At 43.1% G+C, this 25,530-nt stretch overlaps 1 protein-coding gene across 4 annotated transcripts in view; it reads left to right on the top strand.

Moving 5' to 3' along the window:
* jakmip2 (janus kinase and microtubule interacting protein 2) overlaps positions 1-14,624 on the top strand; it is a 42,030-nt gene extending 27,406 nt beyond the window's left edge. For 2 of the 4 annotated variants that reach the window (XM_071339502.1, XM_071339500.1), the window contains exons 10-22: positions 39-167; positions 1,052-1,135; positions 3,340-3,402; positions 3,657-3,755; positions 4,941-5,042; positions 5,320-5,373; positions 5,501-5,566; positions 5,697-5,765; positions 6,437-6,514; positions 6,719-6,922; positions 9,250-9,315; positions 10,300-10,376; positions 10,830-10,959. In XM_071339502.1, the coding sequence (XP_071195603.1) occupies positions 39-167; positions 1,052-1,135; positions 3,340-3,402; positions 3,657-3,755; positions 4,941-5,042; positions 5,320-5,373; positions 5,501-5,566; positions 5,697-5,765; positions 6,437-6,514; positions 6,719-6,922; positions 9,250-9,315; positions 10,300-10,350 (1,065 nt within the window). In that variant the 3' untranslated portion in view covers positions 10,351-10,376; positions 10,830-10,959. Of the gene's footprint in view, positions 1-38; positions 168-1,051; positions 1,136-3,339; positions 3,403-3,656; positions 3,756-4,940; positions 5,043-5,319; positions 5,374-5,500; positions 5,567-5,696; positions 5,766-6,436; positions 6,515-6,718; positions 6,923-9,249; positions 9,316-10,299; positions 10,377-10,829 lie in introns of all 4 variants that reach the window. The other 2 variants (XM_071339499.1, XM_071339498.1) reach the window with 1 other exon arrangement.
* The last annotated feature ends 10,906 nt before the right edge of the window (positions 14,625-25,530 follow it).

A 25,530-nucleotide genomic window follows, 5' to 3' on the forward strand; every position in this document is an offset into this window, starting at 1 on the left:
GTCTTCTCTCTAACCCTGGGGTCTGTTCATGGTCACAGGGGCTGGTCAATGAGGAGTCGGAGCTGCGCTTCAGGCAGCTGACCAGAGAGTACCAGGCCTTACAGAGGGCATACGCCCTGCTGCAGGAACATCAAGGGGGCCTTCTGGATGCTGAGATAGAAGCTAAGGTACAGTGCCACTGCCATTAATGTTAACTTAAATATCACTGCCATTAATGTTAACTTAAATATCACTGCCATTAATGTTAACTTAAATATCACTGCCATTAATGTTAACTTAAATATCACTGCCGTTAATGTTAACTTAAATATTACTGCCGTTAATGTTAACTTAAATATCACTGCCGTTAATGTTAACTTAAATATTACTGCCGTTAATGTTACCTGTGTAGGCTGTCATTTTAAATAAGAATTTGTTCTTAACTTTTTTTTAAACTTTTTTTTCTTGCCTAGTTAAATAAAAGTAAAAAATAAAAAATAAAATGTAACGTAAATATCATTGCCATTAATATTCAGTTAAATATCACTGCCATTAAAGCTGGAATGTGTTCTTGGTGAAACTGCCTCGTCCGGTAGTAACAACAAGTAGTTACTTCAAACAGCGAACACTGTTTTCCCCTCAGACATACTTTGCACGAGCGACAGAACAGAAGACTATCTACTGCAGATGATTATTTTACCTCAATGCTGGATGCTCCTCTCCTCCGTTTCATCAACAAAACAAAGACAATACAAAATGAGCTGAGGCGAACAGTGGCACTGTTTCACCTCATGCTGATATACGCTTCAATGTTCAGTAAAATATCACCCACATAAGATTGTATTTTGTATCATCTGGGTAAATAGGGATGGGGTCATGCCAGATTGGTTTCTGTATTCAGTAAAATGCTGATAAGACTGCATATGCATTCTAGACTAAGTGTACAAAATATTAAGAACATATACCCCAGTACAACTGCAGCACTGCTCATGCGTTCTAAAACAACACCAACCAGTCACATTCAGCTGTATCCAGTGGATGATGTTAATGTGGATACTGTTGTGTGTCCCAGGCTCAGGAGCAGCTACATGCAGACAGTCTCAGGTACAAGGCCAAGATAGAAGACCTGGAGAAGGAGCTCGCCCACAAAGGACAGGTAAATTACATTACCCCCAATACAGACCAATGCCATTACCCCCAATACAGACCAATGCCATTACCCCCAATACAGACCACTGCCATTACCCCCAATACAGACCACTGCCATTACCCCCAATACAGACCAATGCCATTACCCCCAATACAGACCAATGCCATTACCCCCAATACAGACCAATGCCATTACCCCCAATACAAACCAATGCCATTACCCCCAATACAGACCAATGCCATTACCCCCAATACAGACCAATGACATTACCCCCAATGCAGACCAATGGCATTACCCCCAATGCAGACCAATGGCATTACCCCCAATGCAGACCAATGGCATTACCCCCAATGCAGACCAATGGCATTACCCCCAATACAGACCAATGACATTACCCCCAATACAGACCAATGACATTACACCCAATACAGACCAATGACATTACACCCAATACAGACCAATGACATTACCCCCAATACAGACCAATGACATTACCTCCAATACAGACCATATGACATTACCCCCAATACAGTGATATGACATTACCCCCAATACAGACCAATGACATTACCCCCAATACAAACCAATGACATTACACCCAATACAGACCAATGCCATTACCCCCAATACAGACCAATGCCATTACCCCCAATACAGACCAATGACATTACCCCCAATACAGACCAATGACATTACCCCCAATACAGACCAATGACATTACCCCCAATACAGACCAATGACATTACACCCAATACAGACCAATGACATTGCCCCCAATACAGATCAATGACATTACACCCAATACAGATCAATGACATTACACCCAATACAGACCAATGACATTGCCCCCAATACAGACCAATGACATTACCTCCAATACAGACCGATGACATTACTCCCAATACAGATCAATGACATTACCTCCAATACAGATCAATGACATTACCTCCAATACAGACCAATGACATTACCTCCAATACAGACCAATGACATTACCCCCAATACAGACCAACACTAAGACATGGGCTGCTTCCCAAATGGAACCCTTGTTTCCTATATGGTTTACTACTCCTGACCAGGGTCCAGGGCTCTGTTTGGTCAGCGTAGAACACTATAAAGGGAAACGGCTGCCACTTGGGATGGGTCCTACGACATAGAGAAAGGCTATACACACTGTCCCAGTCGCATGGATGGCTTGAACTGTACGTGACCTTAGTTATTATTTGCAATTAGTTACCTACTACGAGTACCAAATGTAACAGGGCTGTGAAAAAAAAGAGTGTTGGACTGTTTAATAGTGATTCGTCTTGGTGACCAAGAGGAAATGCCAATGAATGGTATTGATTCGGTTGCCCCACAACAGAGAATAACAATTTTGAATAGGGTTGTGATTGACGCTAGTATTTCATACACTGTTGGTCAGATCAGTTAACAAACTTAAATGCTATCCATAATGGGATAGCTACACTGAGTGTACAAAACGTTAGGAACACCTGCTCTTTCCATGACATAGACTGACCAGGTGAATCCAGGTGAAAGCTATAATCCCTTATTGATGTCACTTGTTAACTCTAAAGATGAAAGGGAGGAGACGGGGAGGAGACAGGTTAAAGAAGGATTTTTAAGCGTTCAGACAATTGAGACATGGATTGTGTATGTGTGCCATTCAGAGAGTGAATGGTCAAGACCAAATATTTAAGTGCCTTTGAACGGGGTATGGTAGTAGGTCCCAGGCACACCGGTTTGTGTCAAGAACTGCTACGCTGCACAGTTTCCTGTGTGTACCAAGGATGGTCCACCACCCAAAGGGCATTCAGCCAACTTGACACAACTGTGGGAGGCGTTAGACTCAACATGGGCCAGCATTCCTGTGGAACGCTTTTGACACCTTGTATAGTCCATGCCCTGACGAATTGAGGCTGTTCTGAGGGCGAAAGGGTGAGGGTGCAACTCAATATTAGGAAGATGTTCCTAATGTTTTGTACACTCGGTGTATGATATCGATCTACGGGAGCATATATACATTATATAATGTTATAATATATTGTTATTATATATAGATGTTAGATATTTCATAAGACAAGCCTCATGAGTACGTTGTAACCAGAGAAATAGACTGGTAAACTCATTGGTACACTCATTCGAATTCCATGGTTATAAGTAACAGACGACAATGTTTCCCTCATTGAAACTGGGTTCTCCTCTGGCAGGACTCCAAGTGGGTAGAGGAGAAACAGCTGTTCTTCAGGAGGAATCAGGAGCTGCTGGAAAAGGTCTGTCCTATGATATTATTGATATTATAATAGTATTGCATTTACACCATTCATCATCACATGGAAGCACTTTACTTTCTGCAGTAAAGTCAACTCACCTCGCCCTCCACTAATGTGCACTTCCGAGAAGGGTGATGCATGGTAGCCATTTTGGATCTGAACATTCACTGTGCACCACTTGATATTGCAGAGGTATGGAAGTCCATGCAACTGGCAGGCTCTGACCTTCATGCTATCCATCTGGTCTTCTGCAGGTGGAGAAGTTAGATGCAAAATGTGGTCGACAGCAACAGGAGCTGCAAGACTCCAAGGACCAGAATGAGCTCCTGGAATTCAGAATACTGGAACTAGAGGTGGGCCTGGTTATGTCAGGTTAATGAAGCATACTGTACATTTGAATGGAATCACAGCTGTTTACTTAAATAAAATTGTCTAAGATCAGTGGTGGACTAGATAAATGTATATAATGGGTTTGTAATATTCCCATCAATAGATGTTTTACTAAATTGATAAGAACAGAGAGGGACACATACACTTTACTTCAGGCATGTTTGGACAACCTCTGTATTCAGTGTTACAGTTTCTCAGCTCAGTGTTTCTCAGCCCCAACACACACACACACACACACACACATACACACACAAAAACACTGTGCAGGCTATTTTCTCTGTTCTGAGCACATCTAGGCCCTGGCCGTGCGGAGCATGATAATTCCTGCCCCAAGACCTACAGCCCAGCCCAGCACTGCTTGCTGCTTCTGCCAACATGCTAATCAATTGCAGTTTTTTTTTCATGGCCAGGCTGAGACAGGCTCAGAACACAGGGCTTTGTGCATTCTGTGCTGCAGTGCAGATACTGCAATAAGCCCCCCAAAAGGATGGTGCTTCCATCTACTGGATAAAGAATAGAACAACTGAAAAAATCCCTCCACAGTCTTCTTTGTCCAATCATAAAAATATATATACAGTACCAGTCAAAAGTGTAGATACACCTACTCATTCCAGGATGTTTCTTTATTTTTGCTATTTTCTACATTGTAAAATAATAGTGAAGACATCAAAACTATGAAATAACACATATGGAATTATGTAGTAACCAAAAAAGTATTAACCAAATCAAATCATGTTATTTTTGAGATTCTTCAAAATAGCCACCCTTTGCCTTGATGACAGCTTTGCACACTCTTGGCATTCTGTCAAACAGCTTCATGAGGAATGCTTTTCCAATAGTCTTGAAGGAGTTCCCACATATGCTGAGCATTTGTTTGCTTCTTTTCAAAATAAAGAAAAACCCTTGAATGAGTAGGTGTGTCCAAACTTTTAACTGGTACCGTATATGTTTTATTGTCACATACAACGGATAGGTGCAGGGAAATGTGTTGTTTTACAGGGTCAGTCATAGTAGTATAGGACCCCTGGAGCAAAGTAGGGTTAAGTGCCTTGTCGAAAGGGCACATCGACAGATTTTTCACCTCGTCGGTTCCATCCTTTTAACCAATGCTTTTAACTGATTAAATAAATGTAATTTTCCTCCTGTAGGAGCGCGAGCGAAAGTCCCCTCCGTTTAATCATCTCCGCATGCATCCGTTCTCCGAGGGAGTCAGCGCCCTACAGATCTACTGTATGAAGGAAGGAGTGAAGGTATAACCCATCTCAATAATATCTGATAGCGTTGTAACATTTGACATTTTAGTCATTTAGCAGACGCTCTTATCCTAGCTACTTAGTTAGTGATTCATCTTAAGATAGCTATGTGAGACAACAACACATCACAATCGTATCAAGTACATTTTTCCTCAGCAAAGTATTTTATCAGCAAAGTCAGTTCTTTTTTTAAATAACACGTGATATTTTGTCTTCCTGCTAAACAATGTCAGGCGAAATAGGATGCTGATTGTTTATTTCCATCCTTTCCCAGGATGTCTGTGTACCTGACCTGATCAAGCTCCTAGACATTCTGGGTGATAATGGGGTAAGTCTGTTGGAAAGGGCTCTATAATATGTTGTTACTGATGTTTTGCCAATGTTTTCCAATCACTCCTTTGCCAAATTATTAAAAATCAAGATTGTTTTACCTTATTTTTTATTTATTTATTCAGAACTTGCGAAATGAGGAGCAAGTGGCCATTATTCAAGCTAGCACTGTCCTATCTCTTGCTGAAAAGGTATGCCAATACATAACAAATATTGTTGCTTAGTTCAAAGTTACTTGTAAGCAATGTCATAGCCATTCATATAGCATTGTTACTTATCGAAGTCATTGTTGTGCATTGTGCTGTCTTTGTCTCCCCCTAGTGGATACAACAGATTGAGGGAACAGAGGCAGCGCTGCATCAGAAGATGATTGACCTGGAGCTAGAGATGGTGAGTTCCTTCTCCATTCACATCCCTCACTCACTGTCACGCTAGCTCGGCTTGAGTAGTTTTTACTGCGTTTCATGAAATTAAAATGTCATATTGCTGCTTATATGGTTTATGGGCAGCAGGTAGCCTAGTGGTTAAGATAGTTGGGCCAGTAACTAACTGAAAGGTCGCTGGTTTGAATCCCCGAGCCAACTAGGTGAAAAATCTGCCGATGTCCCCTTGGCCAAGGCACTTGACACTAATTGCTTCTATATGTCGCTCTGGATAAGAGCCTCTGCTCAATGACGTAAATGAAGAGTGGTATGTGCACAAGATATTTACTCTCCTGTGTTCCTGGTTTCCTCCCAGTCTTGTCAATATCGCTGAGATGTTTCCACTATTCCAGGTTTGTAACTGTGACATAAGCAGGACGTTTGTTGTATGTTGTTATCTCGCAGAAGCAGACGAGTGTGTCTCTGAATATTTCCTACAGTATTACAAGCCTGGCACATGTTGTGTAATATATCATGTTTGTGTGGAAGAGATGCTCAAACACCTATAAGGTGTATAGACAACACTATCCTGTATCACTACCTGTTGATGTGATGTTAGGGACTGTTGAGGATGGTACTGACTTCTTCAGTCACAGTATTGAGATCAAAACACTGACCAGAGAGCACTGTCCCCCACAGGAGATGTTCTGCAAGCAGAAAGGCTATCTGGAGGAGGAGCTGGACTACAGGAAGTCAGCCCTGGATCAGGCCTACACGGTAACTGCTGCATTCCCCCTCATTCAACCTCCTGCCTTTAAATACACGATTGTGAACTTTGAACATACTGTAAGTGTAACATAGATTGTTGTGTGCAATGCATACACCTCTCCCCTAGCCAGTACCGACTTGTAGATGATGGTTATCTACATACATTATATTATCATCACTTTGGCTAACTACCCCCTCAACCTCCATCCACAGCAAATCCAGGAGCTGGAGGCTACTCTCTACAACGCGCTGCAGCAGGACAAGGTGATCGGGTACGGCGAGCCTCTGAGTGACATGCAGAAGGACGAGCTACGTACGTCCGTGGAGAAGCTACGCAGACAGATGCTGAGGAAGAGCAGAGAGTTTGACTGTCAGGTTCTGGCTGAGAGGATGGAGCTGCTCCACCAGGCCCATCAGGTACAATATACAGTCACACAATATATGCCATTCAGCTGACGCTTTTGTCCAAAGCCACTTACAGTGTATTCATACATGTATATTTTCATGGGTGGCGCCAGTGGGAATCAAACCCATTATCCATTCAAATGTATTATGAGTACACTCCCTTTGATGACTCAACATGAGACATGACTCAACAGATGAGGACAGTCTGTTGGACTTGCAGCTGAAAATATGTTTTCTCTATGAGTCGCCTTGTCTGAGACTTCAGACCTGAAGCTTTGTGTTAGTGGACACGTCTTAGTCACACAGACAGGGTCGATACCTGTTGGTTAGACCAGGGTATTCTAATTTCTAATTCTATGGTGGTTACACCAAGGTATTCTAATTTCTAATTCAATGATGGTTACACCAAGGTATTCTAATGTCTAATTCTATGATGGTTACACCAAGGTATTCTAATTCTATGATGGTTACACCAAGGTATTCTAATTTCTAATTCTATGGTGGTTAAACCAAGGTATTCTAATTTCTAATTCAATGATGGTTACACCAAGGTATTCTAATTAAGGTGGTTACACCAAGGTATTCTAATTTCTAATTCTATGGTGGTTACACCAAGGTATTCTAATTTCTAATTCTATGGTGGTAACACCAAGGTATTCTAATTTCTAATTCTATGATGATTACACAAAGGTATTCTAATTATAATTCTATGGTGGTTACACCAAGGTATTCTAATTTCTAATTCAATGATGGTTACACCAAGGTATTCTAATTTCTAATTCTATGGTGCTTACACCAAGGTATTCTAATTTCAAATTCTATGGTGGTTACACCAAGGTATTCTAATTTCTAATTCTATGGTGCTTACACCAAGGTATTCTAATTTCTAATTCTATGGTGGTTACACCAAGATATTCTAATTTCTAATTCTATGGTGCTTACACCAAGGTATTCTAATTTCTAATTCTATGGTGCTTACACCAAGGTATTCTAATTTCTAATTCTACGGTGGTTACACCAAGGTATTCTAATTTCTAATTCTACGGTGGTTACACCAAGGTATTCTAATTTCTAATTCTACGGTGGTTAAACCAAGGACAAGGCAGGGAGTCACACCAGTAGAACCCTGATGCACCTGCATAGGAGTCAACATATGGCATTCACTTAACATGAGGGATTCACACTTGTACCCACTTTGATGAAAGAAAGGTCAATAAAATACAGTATGTCTAGAAAGAACAGAAGGAAAGCTTTCACAGATCCTCTTTCCTAACATCAGTTCAATACTTAGTATGCAACACTCACACCTGACATTAACTTTATATTGTTACTTTAAGCAGTTACAACATTTAACAGAATATAGCATATGTTTTCTGGAATGAACAAGAGGTTGTTCAACCCTAATTGTAATTTACTGTGACGTGGAACAAAGATGATGCAGCTGCTGCAGTTCCTAAATGCTACTGTAGAGGGCGATGTTCCATTGATTTACAGTTTACACTGGCTGATCCACTCCAGAGGGTAGCAGCATCATGTGCCAGCCTCTCACAGACGCAGCTGCTGAACCCCTTACCAGGCTTCTCCAAGGGCAGAGCTGTCAGCATACCTGTCTCACCCATGGTTTTACAGAAAGCATTTCATGTTTCAATAAACCATGCCACAGGCAGATGCTCCAATGAAACCCTGATACACCATACACCAAAACTGTAATACTGATGTTTACCTGTAACGGCAGCCTTCCCTCTCTTCACGAGAAGAGAGAGGGTAACAGGGATCGGACCAAGACGCAGCGTAGCTCGTGTTCAACATGTTTAATTAACAAGACGAATACTGTGAACACTTACAAATACTACAAAATAACAAACGTGGCAAACCGAAACAGCCCTATCTGGTGCAGAGAAAACACAGAGACAGGAAACAACCACCCACAAATCCCCAACACAAAACAAGCCACCTATATATGATTCCCAATCAGGGACAACGATTGACAGCTGCCTCTGATTGAGAACCATATTAGGCCGAACACAGAAACAGACGAACTAGACACACAACATAGAATGCCCACCCAGCTCACGTCCTGACCAACATTAAAACAAGCACAAACCACAAGAACTATGGTCAGAACGTGAAATTACCTGACTGTACAATACATATATGTTTTCTTAACGTTTGTTGTAAAGTTTATTTATATTGCTAGCAGTGATTCAAAAGTGTATGTAAAATATAGATTTATGGAGCATATTTGTGTTGGCTTGGCATAAAGTTAGTTCAGCTATAGCATGCAATGTAACTGTTGAATAGATTGAATATACTCACTAAGGGAACAACAATATTTTCAGAGAATCCGAGACCTGGAGGATAAGACAGACATTCAGAGGAGACAAATTAAGGATCTGGAGGAGAAGGTAAGATGGCCGTCAGAGTTATTTACCGTCACACAGGTTTTGCTCTCTCCTCCCTGTTGGCTATAAACTGACTATGAATGTGTCCCAAATGCCATACTATTTCCTATCTAGTCCTATGGACCCTAGTTAAAAGTAGTGCACTATATAGGAAATAGGAACTCAGCCCCTGTGATGCTTCTGTGACCTGATAAAAGATGAAAGATAATGTGTTCTTATCCCTAAGGCTTTCCACTTGACTGACATTCAGTCTGTCTTCTCCTTATAGTATCCTTACAGTCAAGCATCAGGCAGACCTCTGTCCCGCTGAACCACACATCACTGACTAGTTAATGAACCAAACATAATGAGGCGTGGCCAGTAGTTCTGCTTCCATTGTTGCAGAGGGGGATGTACAGTTTGGTCAGGTCAGCGCATATAGTCAGGACCTCGGCCCTGTTAGAGTTAAAGTCCTGAGTGGCTCCCGAGTAGTGCAGTGGTCTCTCAGTGCTAAAGGTGTCACTACAGACCCTGGTTCGATTCCAGGTATCACAACCGGCTGTCATTGGGAGTCCCATAGGGCAGCGCACAATTGGCCCAGTGTTGTTAGGGTTTGGCTCGGGTAGGCTGTCATTGTGAATAAGAATTTGTTCTTAACTGACTTGCCTAGTTAAATATAAAATACATTTAAAGTTGTATATGAACCAAGTTGTACATGACTCAGAATGGCTCTTTACTGTAGTTCTGTAATGGCTATGCTCTGACACCATAGAGGCTAGCCATATCAGGACTAGATTTCTCTGTATTTAAATGAAGTTCAATTCATTGATTAATTGATAGTTCCCCACCTAGTAGGACAGTGTTTCTTAAGCATCCTCTGTTTCTGCTTGTAACTAACATGTCTTCTGTTTTTCCGACTCTCTCCTCTCTTTTTCTCTCTCGCTCTCTCTCTTTCTCTCTCGCTGTCTCACTCACTCTCTCTCTTTCTCTCTCTCTCTCACTCTATAGTTTTTGTTTCTGTTCTTATTCTTTTCTCTTGCCTTTATCCTTTGGCCTTGATGTCTGTGACATCTCCTGCAGCAGAGGTGAGTCTGGCCTGGTCACTAAACTCAAGAGAATTTTCTCATCTTCCTCTCTGCACTCATCTGTTTCCCCTGTTGTTCTTCATCTCCCTAGCGACCATCAGGACCTGTGATAGTCATGAGTGAAATCGTCTTTGTAGTGTAGCCAACGTGTCTTTCCACAGTTGTGATTCATGAAGTTCCATTGTTTAGGGAATCATGCTATATGTAACTAATACTTTTCCTTTCCATTGAAGCCAACCCATTTTTCCTTCACAGTTATGAAGAAGAGCATTATTTAGTGCTAACCTTTGTCAGACTGGGACGTTGTGTTCTTGGCATGTAAGCTTTGTTTGGTCTGCCGGCTGCTCGGCCGCTTCTTAGTCCTCCGTATGGATAATGCTGTAATGTACACACAACCATTGTTGGATTGATCTCACACTCTTCTATCGTTGTCTCTTTCTTCTCTGTTTGCAGACAGCGTGGAAACCTGGAGATTGTGTTTGTGACTGCAGTGGGTTTTATTTTGGGGAGAAGAGAGTCGACTTTGTGACTCATATTGTAACAGTGAGTGGATATGGAACTGTTGTGTGTCGGACATGGCTGGGAATTCACACCTGTTTGATTTGGGACCTCACTCTGGGGATATACATAATGTATGCTGCACTGGACTGAACCTTGGACCATGGAACTTCTCTCAACTCAGTGGGATAACTGGAACAGAACCCTCAGTCGGAAAACACGCACACACACACACGTGTAAACAGTCATATACACTGTACACGCTGATACAAACATACTGGAAACACACACGCATGCACACACATCAACCCACTTTTTAAGACATAAAGGAAACCAAAGTCTAGGAGATCTTATCTCTGCCATGCAGGGGAACGCTACACCATCCATCTACTCCAAGACTACACCCTGACTACATACCGGCTACCCCCAGACTACCCCCAGAGTACCCCCCCAGAGTACCCCCCGACTAGCCCCAGACTACCCCCAGACTACACACAGAAGAGGACAGGAAAGACTGCTGTAGGCTACATCAACAGGCCTCACCAGACCACAGTCCTTCCAACTCTCTCCCTCTCTCTCTTATAAACCTGATCGGACGCTCTTATGTGTGAATGCACCCCTTCACAGGAGTGACGAGACATGATCAGGGCCTGTGAGTGTGGTGACTGACTGATCTGATGGTGACTGAATGACTGATCTGATGGTGACTGACTGATCTGATGGTGACTGACTGTTCTAAAGGTGACTGACTGATCTGATGGTGACTGACTGTTCTGATGGTGACTGACTGATCTGATGGTGACTGACTGATCTGATGGTGACTGACTGACTGACTGTTCTGATGGTGACTGACTGTTCTGATGGTAACTGGCTGATCTGATGGTGACTGACTGACTGTTCTGATGGTGACGGACTGACTGTTCTGATGGTGACTGTCTGATCTGATGGTGACTGACTGTTCTGATGGTGACTGACTGTTCTGATGGTGACTGACTGACCCTTCTGATGGTGACTGACTGACTGTTCTGATGGTGACTGACTGACCCTTCTGATGGTGACTGACTGACTGTTCTGATGGTGACTGACTGTTCTGATGGTGACTGACTGACCCTTCTGATGGTGACTGACTGACTGTTCTGATGGTGACTCTCTGATCTGATCGTGACTGACTGTTCTGATGGTGACAGACTGACTGTTCTGATGGTGACTGACTATTCTGATGGTGACGGACTGACTGTTCTGATGATGGTGACAGACTGACTGTTCTGATGGTGACAGACTGACTGTTCTGATGGTGACTGACTATTCTGATGGTGACGGACTGACTGTTCTGATGATGGTGACAGACTGACTGTTCTGATGGTGACAGACTGACTGTTCTGATGGTGACGGACTGACTGTTCTGATGGTGACAGACTGACTGTTCTGATGGTGACTGACTATTCTGATGGTGACGGACTGACTGTTCTGATGGTGACAGACTGACTGTTCTGATGGTGACAGACTGTTCTGATGGTGACAGACTGACTGTTCTGATGGTGACTGACTGTTCTGATGGTGACAGACTGACTGTTCTGATGGTGACAGACTGACTGTTCTAATGGTGACTGACTGTTCTGATGGTGACTGACTATTCTGATGGTGACTGACTGACTGTTCTGATGGTGACTGACTGTTCTGATGGTGACTGTCTGATCTGATGGTGACTGACTATTCTGATGGTGACGGACTGACTGTTCTGATGGTGACAGACTGACTGTTCTGATGATGGTGACGGACTGACTGTTCTGATGATGGTGACGGACTGACTGTTCTGATGGTGACTGACTGTTCTGATGATGACTGACTGTTCTGATGGTGACTGACTGTTCTGATGGTGACTGACTGACTGTTCTGATGGTGACTGACTGACTGTTCTGATGGTGACTGTCTGATCTGATGGTGACAGACTGACTGTTCTGATGGTGACTGACTGTTCTGATGGTGACTGACTGTTCTGATGGTGACTGACTGACTGTTCTGATGGTGACGGACTGACTGTTCTGATGGTGACGGACTGACTGTTCTGATGGTGACTGTCTGATCTGATGGTGACAGACTGACTGTTCTGATGGTGACTGACTGACTGTTCTGATGGTGACGGACTGACTGTTCTGATGGTGACGGACTACTCTGATGGTGACGGACTGACTGTTCTGATGGTGACGGACTACTCTGATGGTGACTGACTGACTGTTCTGATTGTGACGGACTGTTCTGATTGTGACGGACTGTTCTGATTGTGACTGACTGATCTGATGATGACTGACTGACTGTTCTGTGACCAGGAGACACAGGACATGGGACACCCAGGATCCCCATGTCCCATGTCCTGTGAGACCTCTGGTCTCAGACCAGCTGAAACAGCTCAGGTGATGGCAGAGAGAGAGAAGTACGGGAGAGAGGATCCACTATGTGCTCACACACTGACCCACCAGATCTTCTTTTCAACAGAAGACCAAGGTTTCTGTTTGTAGACTTTAACTGTAATTTTTTTAACCAGCGGACAGAATGGAATTAGGTCTCTGGTTCTACTTCCTTTCCTTTTTTAATAAACCAAAAGTCCCAGTCGATCCCCATGTACCAAGATTTCCACAGAGAAAAAAGACCCTCTATATGGCTGTGTAATATATAGATTTGTTGATATGTACATGTGTCTTGATGATTTCCTGTAGTCTCTTTTCTTCTTTCTGTGAATATGACCTCTTTCTCCTCTGCAGCTTGAACAGTAGAACTACTCAGCCGTTTCTAAATACTCCAACGTATGAAACACTCTGTTTATTGTGGTGACAGCTGCAAATGAACTTTATTTCCTCAATTGTACTGAACTTAAAATAATTGGAATATCGATATTCTCCTCCACCCTTTTTCCTTTCACATTCCCTCTGTTTTGTACTCTTTCAAGATGGTCAATTGTAGCCTACCAGCAGGAGTTTCATGGTTTATACTGAATGACGATTACCACTCCCTTTAAATGAACAGTAAACACTACGTCCCAGCTACCTACCTGCATCCTAAACAGCTCTGGCTGATTGTGGTCATTGTCTTCTCCGCAAAGCGATCAGGAATACTGTAAAACGAAAAGGAATACTGTACCTCTTTCAGCAATGACATGCCGTTTTGCTCTACTGTATTTTACTAACACCCCTTTCAGCACCATGGACACCACAGGGGTTGGTTCTAACCTTCCTAACCCACCACCCCCATCTCCCAACTGAAATAGGAGAAAGTTGACCAAATGTCTACCTGCTGGTTCTGCTTCTCTCCTTTCACCCTGACTATGTCCTGGTCCTGCAATATTAACTACATGTCCCTGTCCAACCTCTCACCCACCCACCCACGCTAGCCCCCGCACCCGGCCCTATTTAGAGGCCTAGGAACCCAAAGCATCCCATTACATACCTGTACATGTCCCATTTCTCTTACATTACACTGTAGGAGAATGATTGACACTATTTTGGAGCAAACTCAGCCAACTAGTGATTGCCTTAAATGCGCTTTCCCCATCAATTTGTAAGTTATTTTTAATGATTATGTTTTTGATCAGTTAGTATGATTATGTAATGTTGTACATTTCTGTTCACCGAGGACATTGATTTGTAAATCTTTACCCTCCTGTCTTCCAATGAGAATTTAACCCCCTCCTCTTCTTTCAAGTATATTAAACAAACAAAAAGGGATAATGATGAAAATAAAAGTTCATGGCTTGCAGTTTTAAGTGTCTGTATTTTTGTGACATCTTATTTCCAAATCTCATTTGTGGTTGTGACTGACTTTTCCAGAACCTGTTGTTACAGCGTGTTTCAGTTGCTCCAGAACCTGTTACAGCGTGTCTCAGTTGCTCCAGAACCTGTTGTTACAGCGTGTCTCAGTTGCTCCAGAACCTGTTGTTACAGCGTGTTTCAGTTGCTCCAGAACCTGTTGTTACAGCGCGTCTCAGTTGCTCCAGAACCTATTGTTACAGCGTGTTTCAGTTGCTCCAGAGTGTCTCAGTTGCTCCAGAACCTGTTGTTACAGAGTGTCTCAGTTGCTCCAGAACCTGTTGTTACAGCGTGTTTCAGTTGCTCCAGAACCTGTTGTTACAGCGTGTCTCAGTTGCTCCAGAACCTGTTGTTACAGCGTGTCTCAGTTGCTCCAGAACCTGTTGTTACAGCGTGTCTTAGTTGCTCCAGAACCTGTTACAGCGTGTCTCAGTTGCGCCAGAACCTGTTGTTACAGCGTGTCTCAGTTGCTCCAGAACCTGTTGTTACAGCGTGTCTCAGTTGCTCCAGAACCTGTTGTTACAGCGTGTCTTAGTTGCTCCAGAACCTGTTGTTACAGCGTGTTTCAGTTGCTCCAGAACCTGTTGTTACAGCGTGTTTCAGTTGCTCCAGAACCTGTTGTTACAGCGCGTCTCAGTTGCTCCAGAACCTATTGTTACAGCGTGTTTCAGTTGCTCCAGAACCTGTTGTTACAGCGTGTTTCAGTTGCGCCAGAACCTGTTGTTACAGCGTGTCTCAGTTGCTCCAGAACCTGTTGTTACAGCGTGTCTCAGTTGCTCCAGAACCTGTTGTTACAGAGTGTCTCAGTTGCTCCAGAACCTATTGTTACAGCGTGTTTCAGTTGCTCCAGAACCTGTTGTTACAGCGTGTCTCAGTTGCTCCAGAACCTGTTGTTACAGCGTGTCTCAGTTGCTCCAGAACCTGTTGTTACAGCGTGTCTTAGTTGCTCCAGAACCCGTTACAGCGTGTCTCAGTTGCGCCAGAACCTGTTGTTACAGCGTGTCTCAGTTGCTCCAGAACCTGTTGTTACAGCGTGTCTCAGTTGCTCCAGAACCTGTTGTTACAGCGTGTCTTAGTTGCTCCAGAACCTGTTGTTACAGCGTGTTTCAGTTGCTCCAGAACCTGTTGTTACAGCGTGTCTCAGTTGCTCCAGAACCTGTTGTTACAGAGTGTCTTAGTTGCTCCAGAACCTGTTGTTACAGCGTGTCTTAGTTGCTCCAGAACCTGTTGTTACAGCGTGTCTTAGTTGCTCCAGAACCTGTTGTTACAGCGTGTCTCAGTTGCTCCAGAACCTGTTGTTACAGCGTGTCTCAGTTGCTCCAGAACCTGTTGTTACAGCGTGTCTTAGTTGCTCCAGAACCTATTGTTACAGCGTGTTTCAGTTGCTCCAGAACCTGTTGTTACAGCGTGTCTCAGTTGCTCCAGAACCTGTTGTTACAGAGTGTCTCAGTTGCTCCAGAACCTATTGTTACAGCGTGTCTCAGTTGCTCCAGAACCTGTTGTTACAGCGTGTCTCAGTTGCTCCAGAACCTGTTGTTACAGAGTGTCTCAGTTGCTCCAGAACCTATTGTTACAGCGTGTTTCAGTTGCTCCAGAACCTGTTGTTACAGCGTGTCTCAGTTGCTCCAGAACCTGTTGTTACAGCGTGTCTCAGTTGCTCCAGAACCTGTTGTTACAGCATGTCTTAGTTGCTCCAGAACCTGTTACAGCGTGTCTCAGTTGCGCCAGAACCTGTTGTTACAGCGTGTACAGCGTGTCTTAGTTGCTCCAGAACCTGTTGTTACAGCGTGTTTCAGTTGCTCCAGAACCTGTTGTTACAGCGTGTCTCAGTTGCTCCAGAACCTGTTGTTACAGCGTGTCTCAGTTGCTCCAGAACCTGTTGTTACAGCATGTCTCAGTTGCTCCAGAACCTGTTGTTACAGCGTGTCTCAGTTGCGCCAGAACCTGTTGTTACAGCGTGTCTCAGTTGCTCCAGCTCCACTAATGGAACTAATGGAATCACACTGTGCTCTGCTGACTGAGCTAGGGGGGAAGGGAAATAGGGTCTGGTCATGGTTGTTAAAGGATATTACTGTGAGGTGGGGAAGGGAAATAGGGTCTGGTCATGGTTGTTAAGGGATATTACTGTGAGGTGGGGAAGGGAAATAGGGTCTGGTCATGGTTGTTAAGGGATATTACTGTGTGAGGTGGGGAAGGGAAATAGGGTCTGGTCATGGTTGTTAAAGGATATTACTGTGAGGTGGGCAAGGGAAATAGGGTCTGGTCATGGTTGTTAAGGGATATTACTGTGAGGTGGGGAAGGGAAATAGGGTCTGGTCATGGTTGTTAAGGGATATTACTGTGTGAGGTGGGGAAGGGAAATAGGGTCTGGTCATGGTTGTTAAAGGATATTACTGTGAGGTGGGGAAGGGAAATAGGGTCTGGTCATGGTTGTTAAGGGATATTACTGTGAGGTGGGGAAGGGAAATAGGGTCTGGTCATGGTTGTTAAGGGATATTACTGTGAGGTGGGGAAGGGAAATAGGGTCTGGTCATGGTTGTTAAGGGATATTACTGTGTGAGGTGGGGAAGGGAAATTGGGTCTGGTCATGGTTGTTAAGGGATATTACTGTGTGAGGTGGGGATGGGAAATAGGGTCTGGTCATGGTTGTTAAGGGATATTACTGTGTGAGGTGGGGAAGGGAAATAGGGTCTGGTCATGGTTGTTAAAGGATATTACTGTGAGGTGGGGAAGGGAAATAGGGTCTGGTCATGGTTGTTAAGGGATATTACTGTGAGGTGGGGAAGGGAAATAGGGTCTGGTCATGGTTGTTAAGGGATATTACTGTGTGAGGTGGGGAAGGGAAATAGGGTCTGGTCATGGTTGTTAAGGGATATTACTGTGTGAGGTGGGGAAGGGAAATAGGGTCTGGTCGTGGTTGTTAAGGGATATTACTGTGTGAGGTGGGGAAGGGAAATAGGGTCTGGTCATGGTTGTTAAAGGATATTACTGTGAGGTGGGGAAGGGAAATAGGGTCTGGTCATGGTTGTTAAGGGATATTACTGTGAGGTGGGGAAGGGAAATAGGGTCTGGTCATGGTTGTTAAGGGATATTACTGTGTGAGGTGGGGAAGGGAAGTAGGGTCTGGTCATGGTTGTTAAGGGATATTACTGTGTGAGGTGGGGAAGGGAAATAGGGTCTGGTCATGGTTGTTAAGGGATATTACTGTGTGAGGTGGGGAAGGGAAATAGGGTCTGGTCATGGTTGTTAAAGGATATTACTGTGAGGTGGGGAAGGGAAATAGGGTCTGGTCATGGTTGTTAAGGGATATTACTGTGAGGTGGGGAAGGGAAATAGGGTCTGGTCATGGTTGTTAAGGGATATTACTGTGTGAGGTGGGGAAGGGAAATAGGGTCTGGTCATGGTTGTTAAGGGATATTACTGTGTGAGGTGGGGAAGGGAAATAGGGTCTGGTCATGGTTGTTAAGGGATATTACTGTGTGAGGTGGGGAAGGGAAATAGGGTCTGGTCATGGTTGTTAAGGGATATTACTGTGTGAGGTGGGGAAGGGAAATAGGGTCTGGTCATGGTTGTTAAGGGATATTACTGTGTGAGGTGGGGAAGGGAAATAGGGTCTGGTCATGGTTGTTAAGGGATATTACTGTGTGAGGTGGGGAAGGGAAATAGGGTCTGGTCATGGTTGTTAAGGGATATTACTGTGAGGTGGGGAAGGGAAATAGGGTCTGGTCATGGTTGTTAAGGGATATTACTGTGTGAGGTGGGGAAGGGAAATAGGGTCTGGTCATGGTTGTTAAGGGATATTACTGTGTGAGGTGGGGAAGGGAAATAGGGTCTGGTCATGGTTGTTAAGGGATATTACTGTGTGAGGTGGGGAAGGGAAATAGGGTCTGGTCATGGTTGTTAAGGGATATTACTGTGTGAGGTGGGGAAGGGAAATAGGGTCTGGTCATGGTTGTTAAGGGATATTACTGTGTGAGGTGGGGAAGGGAAATAGGGTCTGGTCATGGTTGTTAAGGGATATTACTGTGTGAGGTGGGGAAGGGAAATAGGGTCTGGTCATGGTTGTTAAGGGATATTACTGTGAGGTGGGGAAGGGAAATAGGGTCTGGTCATGGTTGTTAAGGGATATTACTGTGTGAGGTGGGGAAGGGAAATAGGGTCTGGTCATGGTTGTTAAGGGATATTACTGTGTGAGGTGGGGAAGGGAAATAGGGTCTGGTCATGGTTGTTAAGGGATATTACTGTGTGAGGTGGGGAAGGGAAATAGGGTCTGGTCATGGTTGTTAAGGGATATTACTGTGTGAGGTGGGGAAGGGAAATAGGGTCTGGTCATGGTTGTTAAGGGATATTACTGTGTGAGGTGGGGAAGGGAAATAGGGTCTGGTCATGGTTGTTAAGGGATATTACTGTGTGAGGTGGGGAAGGGAAATAGGGTCTGGTCATGGTTGTTAAGGGATATTACTGTGTGAGGTGGGGAAGGGAAATAGGGTCTGGTCATGGTTGTTAAGGGATATTACTGTGTGAGGTGGGGAAGGGAAATAGGGTCTGGTCATGGTTGTTAAGGGATATTACTGTGTGAGGTGGGGAAGGGAAATAGGGTCTGGTCATGGTTGTTAAGGGATATTACTGTGTGAGGTGGGGAAGGGAAATAGGGTCTGGTCATGGTTGTTAAGGGATATTACTGTGTGAGGTGGGGAAGGGAAATAGGGTCTGGTCATGGTTGTTAAGGGATATTACTGTGTGAGGTGGGGAAGGGAAATAGGGTCTGGTCATGGTTGTTAAGGGATATTACTGTGAGGTGGGGAAGGGAAATAGGGTCTGGTCATGGTTGTTAAGGGATATTACTGTGTGAGGTGGGGAAGGGAAATAGGGTCTGGTCATGGTTGTTAAGGGATATTACTGTGTGAGGTAGGGAAGGGAAATAGGGTCTGGTCATGGTTGTTAAGGGATATTACTGTGTGAGGTGGGGAAGGGAAATAGGGTCTGGTCATGGTTGTTAAGGGATACTACTATGTGTGATGTGCGCTGCATATGTTCTACTTGGCCATCAATTGGAAACGATATCCAAAACAGTTCTCATACTGTAGCCATTACCTACAGATGTAAGATCTTAATTTGATCACTCTTTTGTTGCTGAGAATTTTACTGCCCAGCAGGAAATGCAAACTTGTAGTGTATTTGAGTTTTAAAAAGGCTTCGAAAGTTTGTAATTTCCACTTTCAAAATTCAGACAATTTTGCCAATGAAAAATGTATCTACCCTCATAAACATGTCCATTAATTATAATACACATAATAATTCACATTTCCTGTTGCTGCAGGATTATTGTCCTGCTGTAACAAACTGGCTCAAATTAAGATGCTACATCTGTACCAGCAAGTTAGGGACATGAATTATGTTCTTTTTTGGTGTACATTACCTATCATACACTGGTTTGAATGATGTTCTTTTTCTATTCTGACCATTTTCTTTGTCCAGTAGGTAATCCATTGACATAATACTGTATGTTTGTGTTATGGAACCCAGTTGACCTGGTCGCTGAAAGCTCCTCTACATTTTGGGAATCATACAGTAAGTGCTTTTTGGCATTTCACCCAGGCAGAGCTAAAGGTCCCTGTTCTCTGACTAATAGAAAAAGGAGATGTTTCAGAACAAAGTCAATCCAGGCTAAGAGTCTGTCTTTTCACTTATCCTCTCTGTCCCAAGCTCTGTCAGAATAGAATGGACCCATTGAGAACTCTGGGACACCTCTGCCAGTGGGTATCTGCCATGAGTAGGCCTTCATCTCTCAATCCATCCACCTTTCACCATGTACTCTAAATGACAGAAAGGTCATTCCCAAGGAGACAGAGCTAGTACAGTTAAACAATCTGTTTTTCTAAAATGCCTGTCTACAAATGTACTTTATTTGAGAGACAAAATGAAGAGACAGTAGAGAAAATAGCATGGCTTAATTCTGCACAGTTGTTGTCTAGTCAAAACAACATCTTAGGTGACATACTGCTGTGTGTAAACACATTTTTGTCAGCTGCTTACTTGGGAAAATATAACTTTTTCAATCAGCACTCGTACTCTGACACATATGGCCTCTGAGCTACAGCTCATGCTAGGAATCAACAAGGATGTGTTTCATAGAAAGGCCATCTCCAGACCAGACTGTACTCCTGGTTTTCCACCAGAACAGTGACAGCGTCTGGGAGTCTCTTACAGTATGTCATTACCATTACTAACTGGATTTCTGTCCCAGCAGCTCGGCAGGCTCTCCCATTACAAATGGATGCAGCTGGGCAGCTGGCCTGATCTAACTGCAGCATCACTATAAATCAATGGCCTGTATTTGTTGTTCTCCACCCTGGTTATAATGGTGTGTCAGCACATCCATCAGTCGTCCCCACCCCAACCAATCCACCAGGTGAGGGAGGAGCTGTGGCTTAGATAAGATGGAAGAAGCTGATGGATAGACACTTTGATAAACTCCTGTAAAGTGGGGGCCCTATTTTAATGGATTTGTTTGAGAAAAATAATCAACCATTTTATCCTGCAGGAATGATAATTTGTTACTTATATGTTTTCTAAGTGTGACGGTTTCTGAGACCTTATGTGCCAAGAGGCATGAAGAGGATAGGCTGTGTATTGTGTCTAGGCATTATCAGGGATCGTTGTACCATGCTTGACTGAGACATGAGATCTGTTGTCTTTTTAGGGGCATTCATTTCAAAGCCCTCCATCGTTTTTTTTTATAGTATGATGTCTGATAATCCTCCCTGTGCTCACATGTGGGTCAGTGTTCATGCTTAAAAACAAAATGAAGTATAGAATAGCATCCTGTATGCATAATCACCGTGTCCTTGAATCCAAACGGAATTCTGCGTGTCACAAGGTTTTGTTGGCTTAAAAGTACAATATAAAAGGTCAGATACTATAACTCCCAGCGACAAAGAGGAATCGCATCATTCACCTGGGAAAATCTGAATAAATCAGAGGGGTGGTTGTTATTAGTCTTACACATATCTCCCGAGTGGCGCAGTTGTCTAAGGCACTGCATCTCAGTGCGAGAGGCATCACTACAGTCCCTGGTTTGAATCCAGGCTGCATCACATCCGGCCGTGATTGGGAGTTCGATAGGGCAGCGCACTATTGGTCCAGCGTCGTCAGGGTTTAGCCGGGGTAGGACATCATGATAAATAAGAATTTGTTCTTAACTAATTTTCCAGGTTAAATGTTTTAAAAATTAAAAAATATCCATTGCAATGGGCCTTCAGCATCCTATATGCTTCAGGGTTATGTGTACTGCACATAATCAGAACCATTTTGTATAATTCATTCTGATGTGCCTGTAATGTCCAGTACCATTTATTTTGATCTGTTTGCACTGCAGCCATGAGATCACACTAACTATACTATAACTAACATCATCCTATAACTCCCAGAAACAAAATGACCTAATAGCTTATACTTGTAGCAGTCAGGCCCAGAAAGCAGCCTCTCAGGCAGTATGAGAGAGAAGAGTGCAATCAGAATAGGAGGATAATTGTATATTTGGCATCTCTATATGCTTCATTCCTTAATCACATGCATGTGAGAGAAATACACTATTATTCTTACACGTCGATGTGCTAAATGTCATCTTTTAGCTAGACTTACTGTGACAGCCAGCGGATTTTGTCATTTTCCTTGAAGAATGTTTGAAAATAGACTTCCAACAATTGTGGGCAAATTTGCAACTGAGCTGGGGAACATTTGCAAGTTGAATAAGAAGAAACATGTGGCATTCAGTTGAAAGGATGGAAATGATCCAAGGCTGTGAAGCATTTCATCTGTTGTCTTGTGTTGTTTAGCATTCTCATGTCATGAATGTGATTGGATGTCGGTGGTTACATTGCTTGCTGCTCGGTAGTCAGATAACTTGATATGCCATGGGAACCACTCAACTGGGCTTCATTCAGTGGATCATCTTTTGATCCTAAAATCCAAGTGTGTTTACGCTGTAACTATTAGGACATGAGAGAGTGGTCCGTCCCTTGAAGAGCAGCCAAGCCTTATTCGTTTGAATGCTTAGTGTCAGATAATAAGCCTGATGAGGCTGGACATTAAACCAAGTTTATTTCTAAGTAGGTCAATTCCAATTGACGGCACCCAAACAGACTTTATGAGAAGGAGCTGTTTGTTTGTTAAAGGCACAGTGCAATCAAAAAAAAATGTGCCTGTTTTTTATATCATATTGTACAACAGCTGATGAAACTAGCACTGTAAAAAAAAAAATGTGTATTTTTATCAGTGTTATTTCCTGATAGTTGCTGGATGTAAATACTATCTACACAGGACCTTCTAATCAGCAGGTTTGCATGGACGGAAGTTTCGCCTTTCCATGGTCACATCACCATGCGGTAAATTGGTTAATAGACCAATAACAAAGAGAGTTCTAAACCTCTCTGCCAATAACAGCTAGTTTTCAGTTTTCCCCTCCCATTCAGACCACTCCCAGACAGTTCTAGCAAAATTCTTGAGAAGTATCCAGCTGCAGATTATGCTCGCTGAAGCCGCCTGGTCTGCGAATCACAAAGCGCAAGCATCGCAGATGGTATTTTTGTGTCTCAGTTGGTATGTTCTGAACTTGCGATGTGTTCCAGGGCGTCAGTGTGCAACGCACATACAGTTGAAGTCGGAAGTTGACATACACTTAGGTTGGAGTCATTAAAACTCGTTTTTCAACCACTCTACAAATTTCTTGTTAACAAACTATAGTTTTGCAAGTCGGTTAGGACATCTACTTTGTGCATGACACAAGTCATTTTTCCAAAAATTGTTTACAGACAGATTATTTCACGGTATCACAATTCCAGTGGGTCAGAAGTTTACATACACTAAGTTGACTGTGCCTTTAAACAGCTTGGAAAATTCCAGAAAATTATGTCATGGCTTTAGAAGCTTCTGATAGGCTAATTGACATCATTTGAGTCAATTGGAGGTGTACCTGTGGATGTATTTCACTGCCTACCTTCAAACTCAGTGCCTCTTTGCTTAACATCATGGGAAATCAAAAGAAATCAGCCAAGACCTCAGGAAAAAAATGGTAGACTTCCACAAGTCTGGTTCATCATTGGGAGCAATTTCTAAACGCCTGAAGGTACCACGTTCATCTGTACAAACAATAGTACGCAAGTATTAACACCATGGGACCACGCAGCCGTCATACCGCTCAGGAAGGAGACGAGTTCTGTCTCCTAGAGATGAAGGCACTTTGGTGCGAAAAGTGCAAATATATCCCAGAACAACAGCAAAGGACCTTGTGAAGATGCTGGAGGAAACAGGTACAAAAGTATGTATATCCACAGTAAAACCAGTTCTATATCGACATAACCTGAAAGGCCAGTCAGCAAGGAAGAAGCCACTGCTCCAAAACCACAATAAAAAAGCCAGACTATGGTTTGCAACTGCACATGGGGACAAAGATCATACTTTTTGGAGAAATGTCCTCTGGTCGGATGAAACAAAAATAGAACTGTTTGGCCATAATGACCATCGTTATGCTTGGAGGAAAAGGGGGAGGCTTGCAAGCCGAAGAACACCATCTCAACCGTGAAGCAAGGGGGTGGCAGCATCAGGTTGTGGGGGTGCTTTGCTGCAGGAGGGACTGGTGCACTTCGCAAAATAGATGGCATCATGAGGAACAATTATGTGGATATATTGAAGCAACATCTCAAGACATCAGTCAGGAAGTTAAAGCTTGGTCGCAAATGGGTCTTCCAAATGGACAATGACCACAAGCATACTTCCAAAGTTGTGGCAAAATGGCTTAAGGACAAAGTCAAGGTATTGGAGTGGCCAACACAAAGCCCTGACCTCAATCCTATAGAAAATGTGTGGGCAAAACTGAAAAGCGTGTGCGAGCAAGGAGGCCTACAAACCTGACTCAATTACACCAGCTCTGTCAGGAGGAATTGGCCAAAATTTATCCAACTTATTATGGGAAGCTTGTGGAAGGCTACCCGAAACATTTGACCCAAGTTAAACAATTTAAAGGCAATGCTACCAAATACTAATTGAGTGTATGTAAACTTCTGGCCCACTGGGAATGTGATGAAAGAAATAAAAGCTGAAATAAATCATTCTCTCTACTATTATTCTGACATTTGACATTCTTAAAATAAAGTGGTGATCCTAACTGACCTAAGACAGGGATTTGTCACTCTGATTAAATGTCAGGAATTGTGAAAAACTGAGTTTAAATGTATTTGGCTAAGGTGTATGTAAACTTTGGGTGTATTAGTAACAATGACCAACACAATTCCAGTCAAAACAGAAGATTGTAAGAAATACTGTAGCCTACCGTTACTATCTCCAACCCAAATGTAAGAGTGCCATGAGAGTTGGGAAGCAAGTACAGGGAGTGAGTGTTTTAATGAATAAACAAAACACGAAACACAAACAACGCACCGACAGAAAACAGAGTCATTAACACCTGAGGAAAGAACCAAGGTATCACGCCTTGGCCATAGAGAGGCTTTTATTCTCTATTTTGGTTAGGCCAGGGTCTGACTAGGGTGGGCATTCTAGTTTCTTTATTTCTATGTTTGTGTGGTTCCCAATCAGAGGCAGCTGTCTATCTTTGTCTCTGATTGGGGATCATATACAGTGGGGAGAACAAGTATTTGATACACTGCCGATTTTGCAGGTTTTCCTACTTACAAAGCATGTAGAGGTCTGTAATTTTTATCATAGGTACACTTCAACTGTAAGAGACGGAATCTAAAACAAAAATCCAGAAAATCACATTGTATGATTTTTAAGTAATTAATTTGCAATTTATTGCATGACATAAGTATTTGATCACCTACCAACCAGTAAGAATTCTG

Source organism: Salvelinus alpinus, chromosome 13 (assembly GCF_045679555.1).
Source record: "Salvelinus alpinus chromosome 13, SLU_Salpinus.1, whole genome shotgun sequence".
Lineage (NCBI taxonomy): Eukaryota > Metazoa > Chordata > Actinopteri > Salmoniformes > Salmonidae > Salvelinus > Salvelinus alpinus.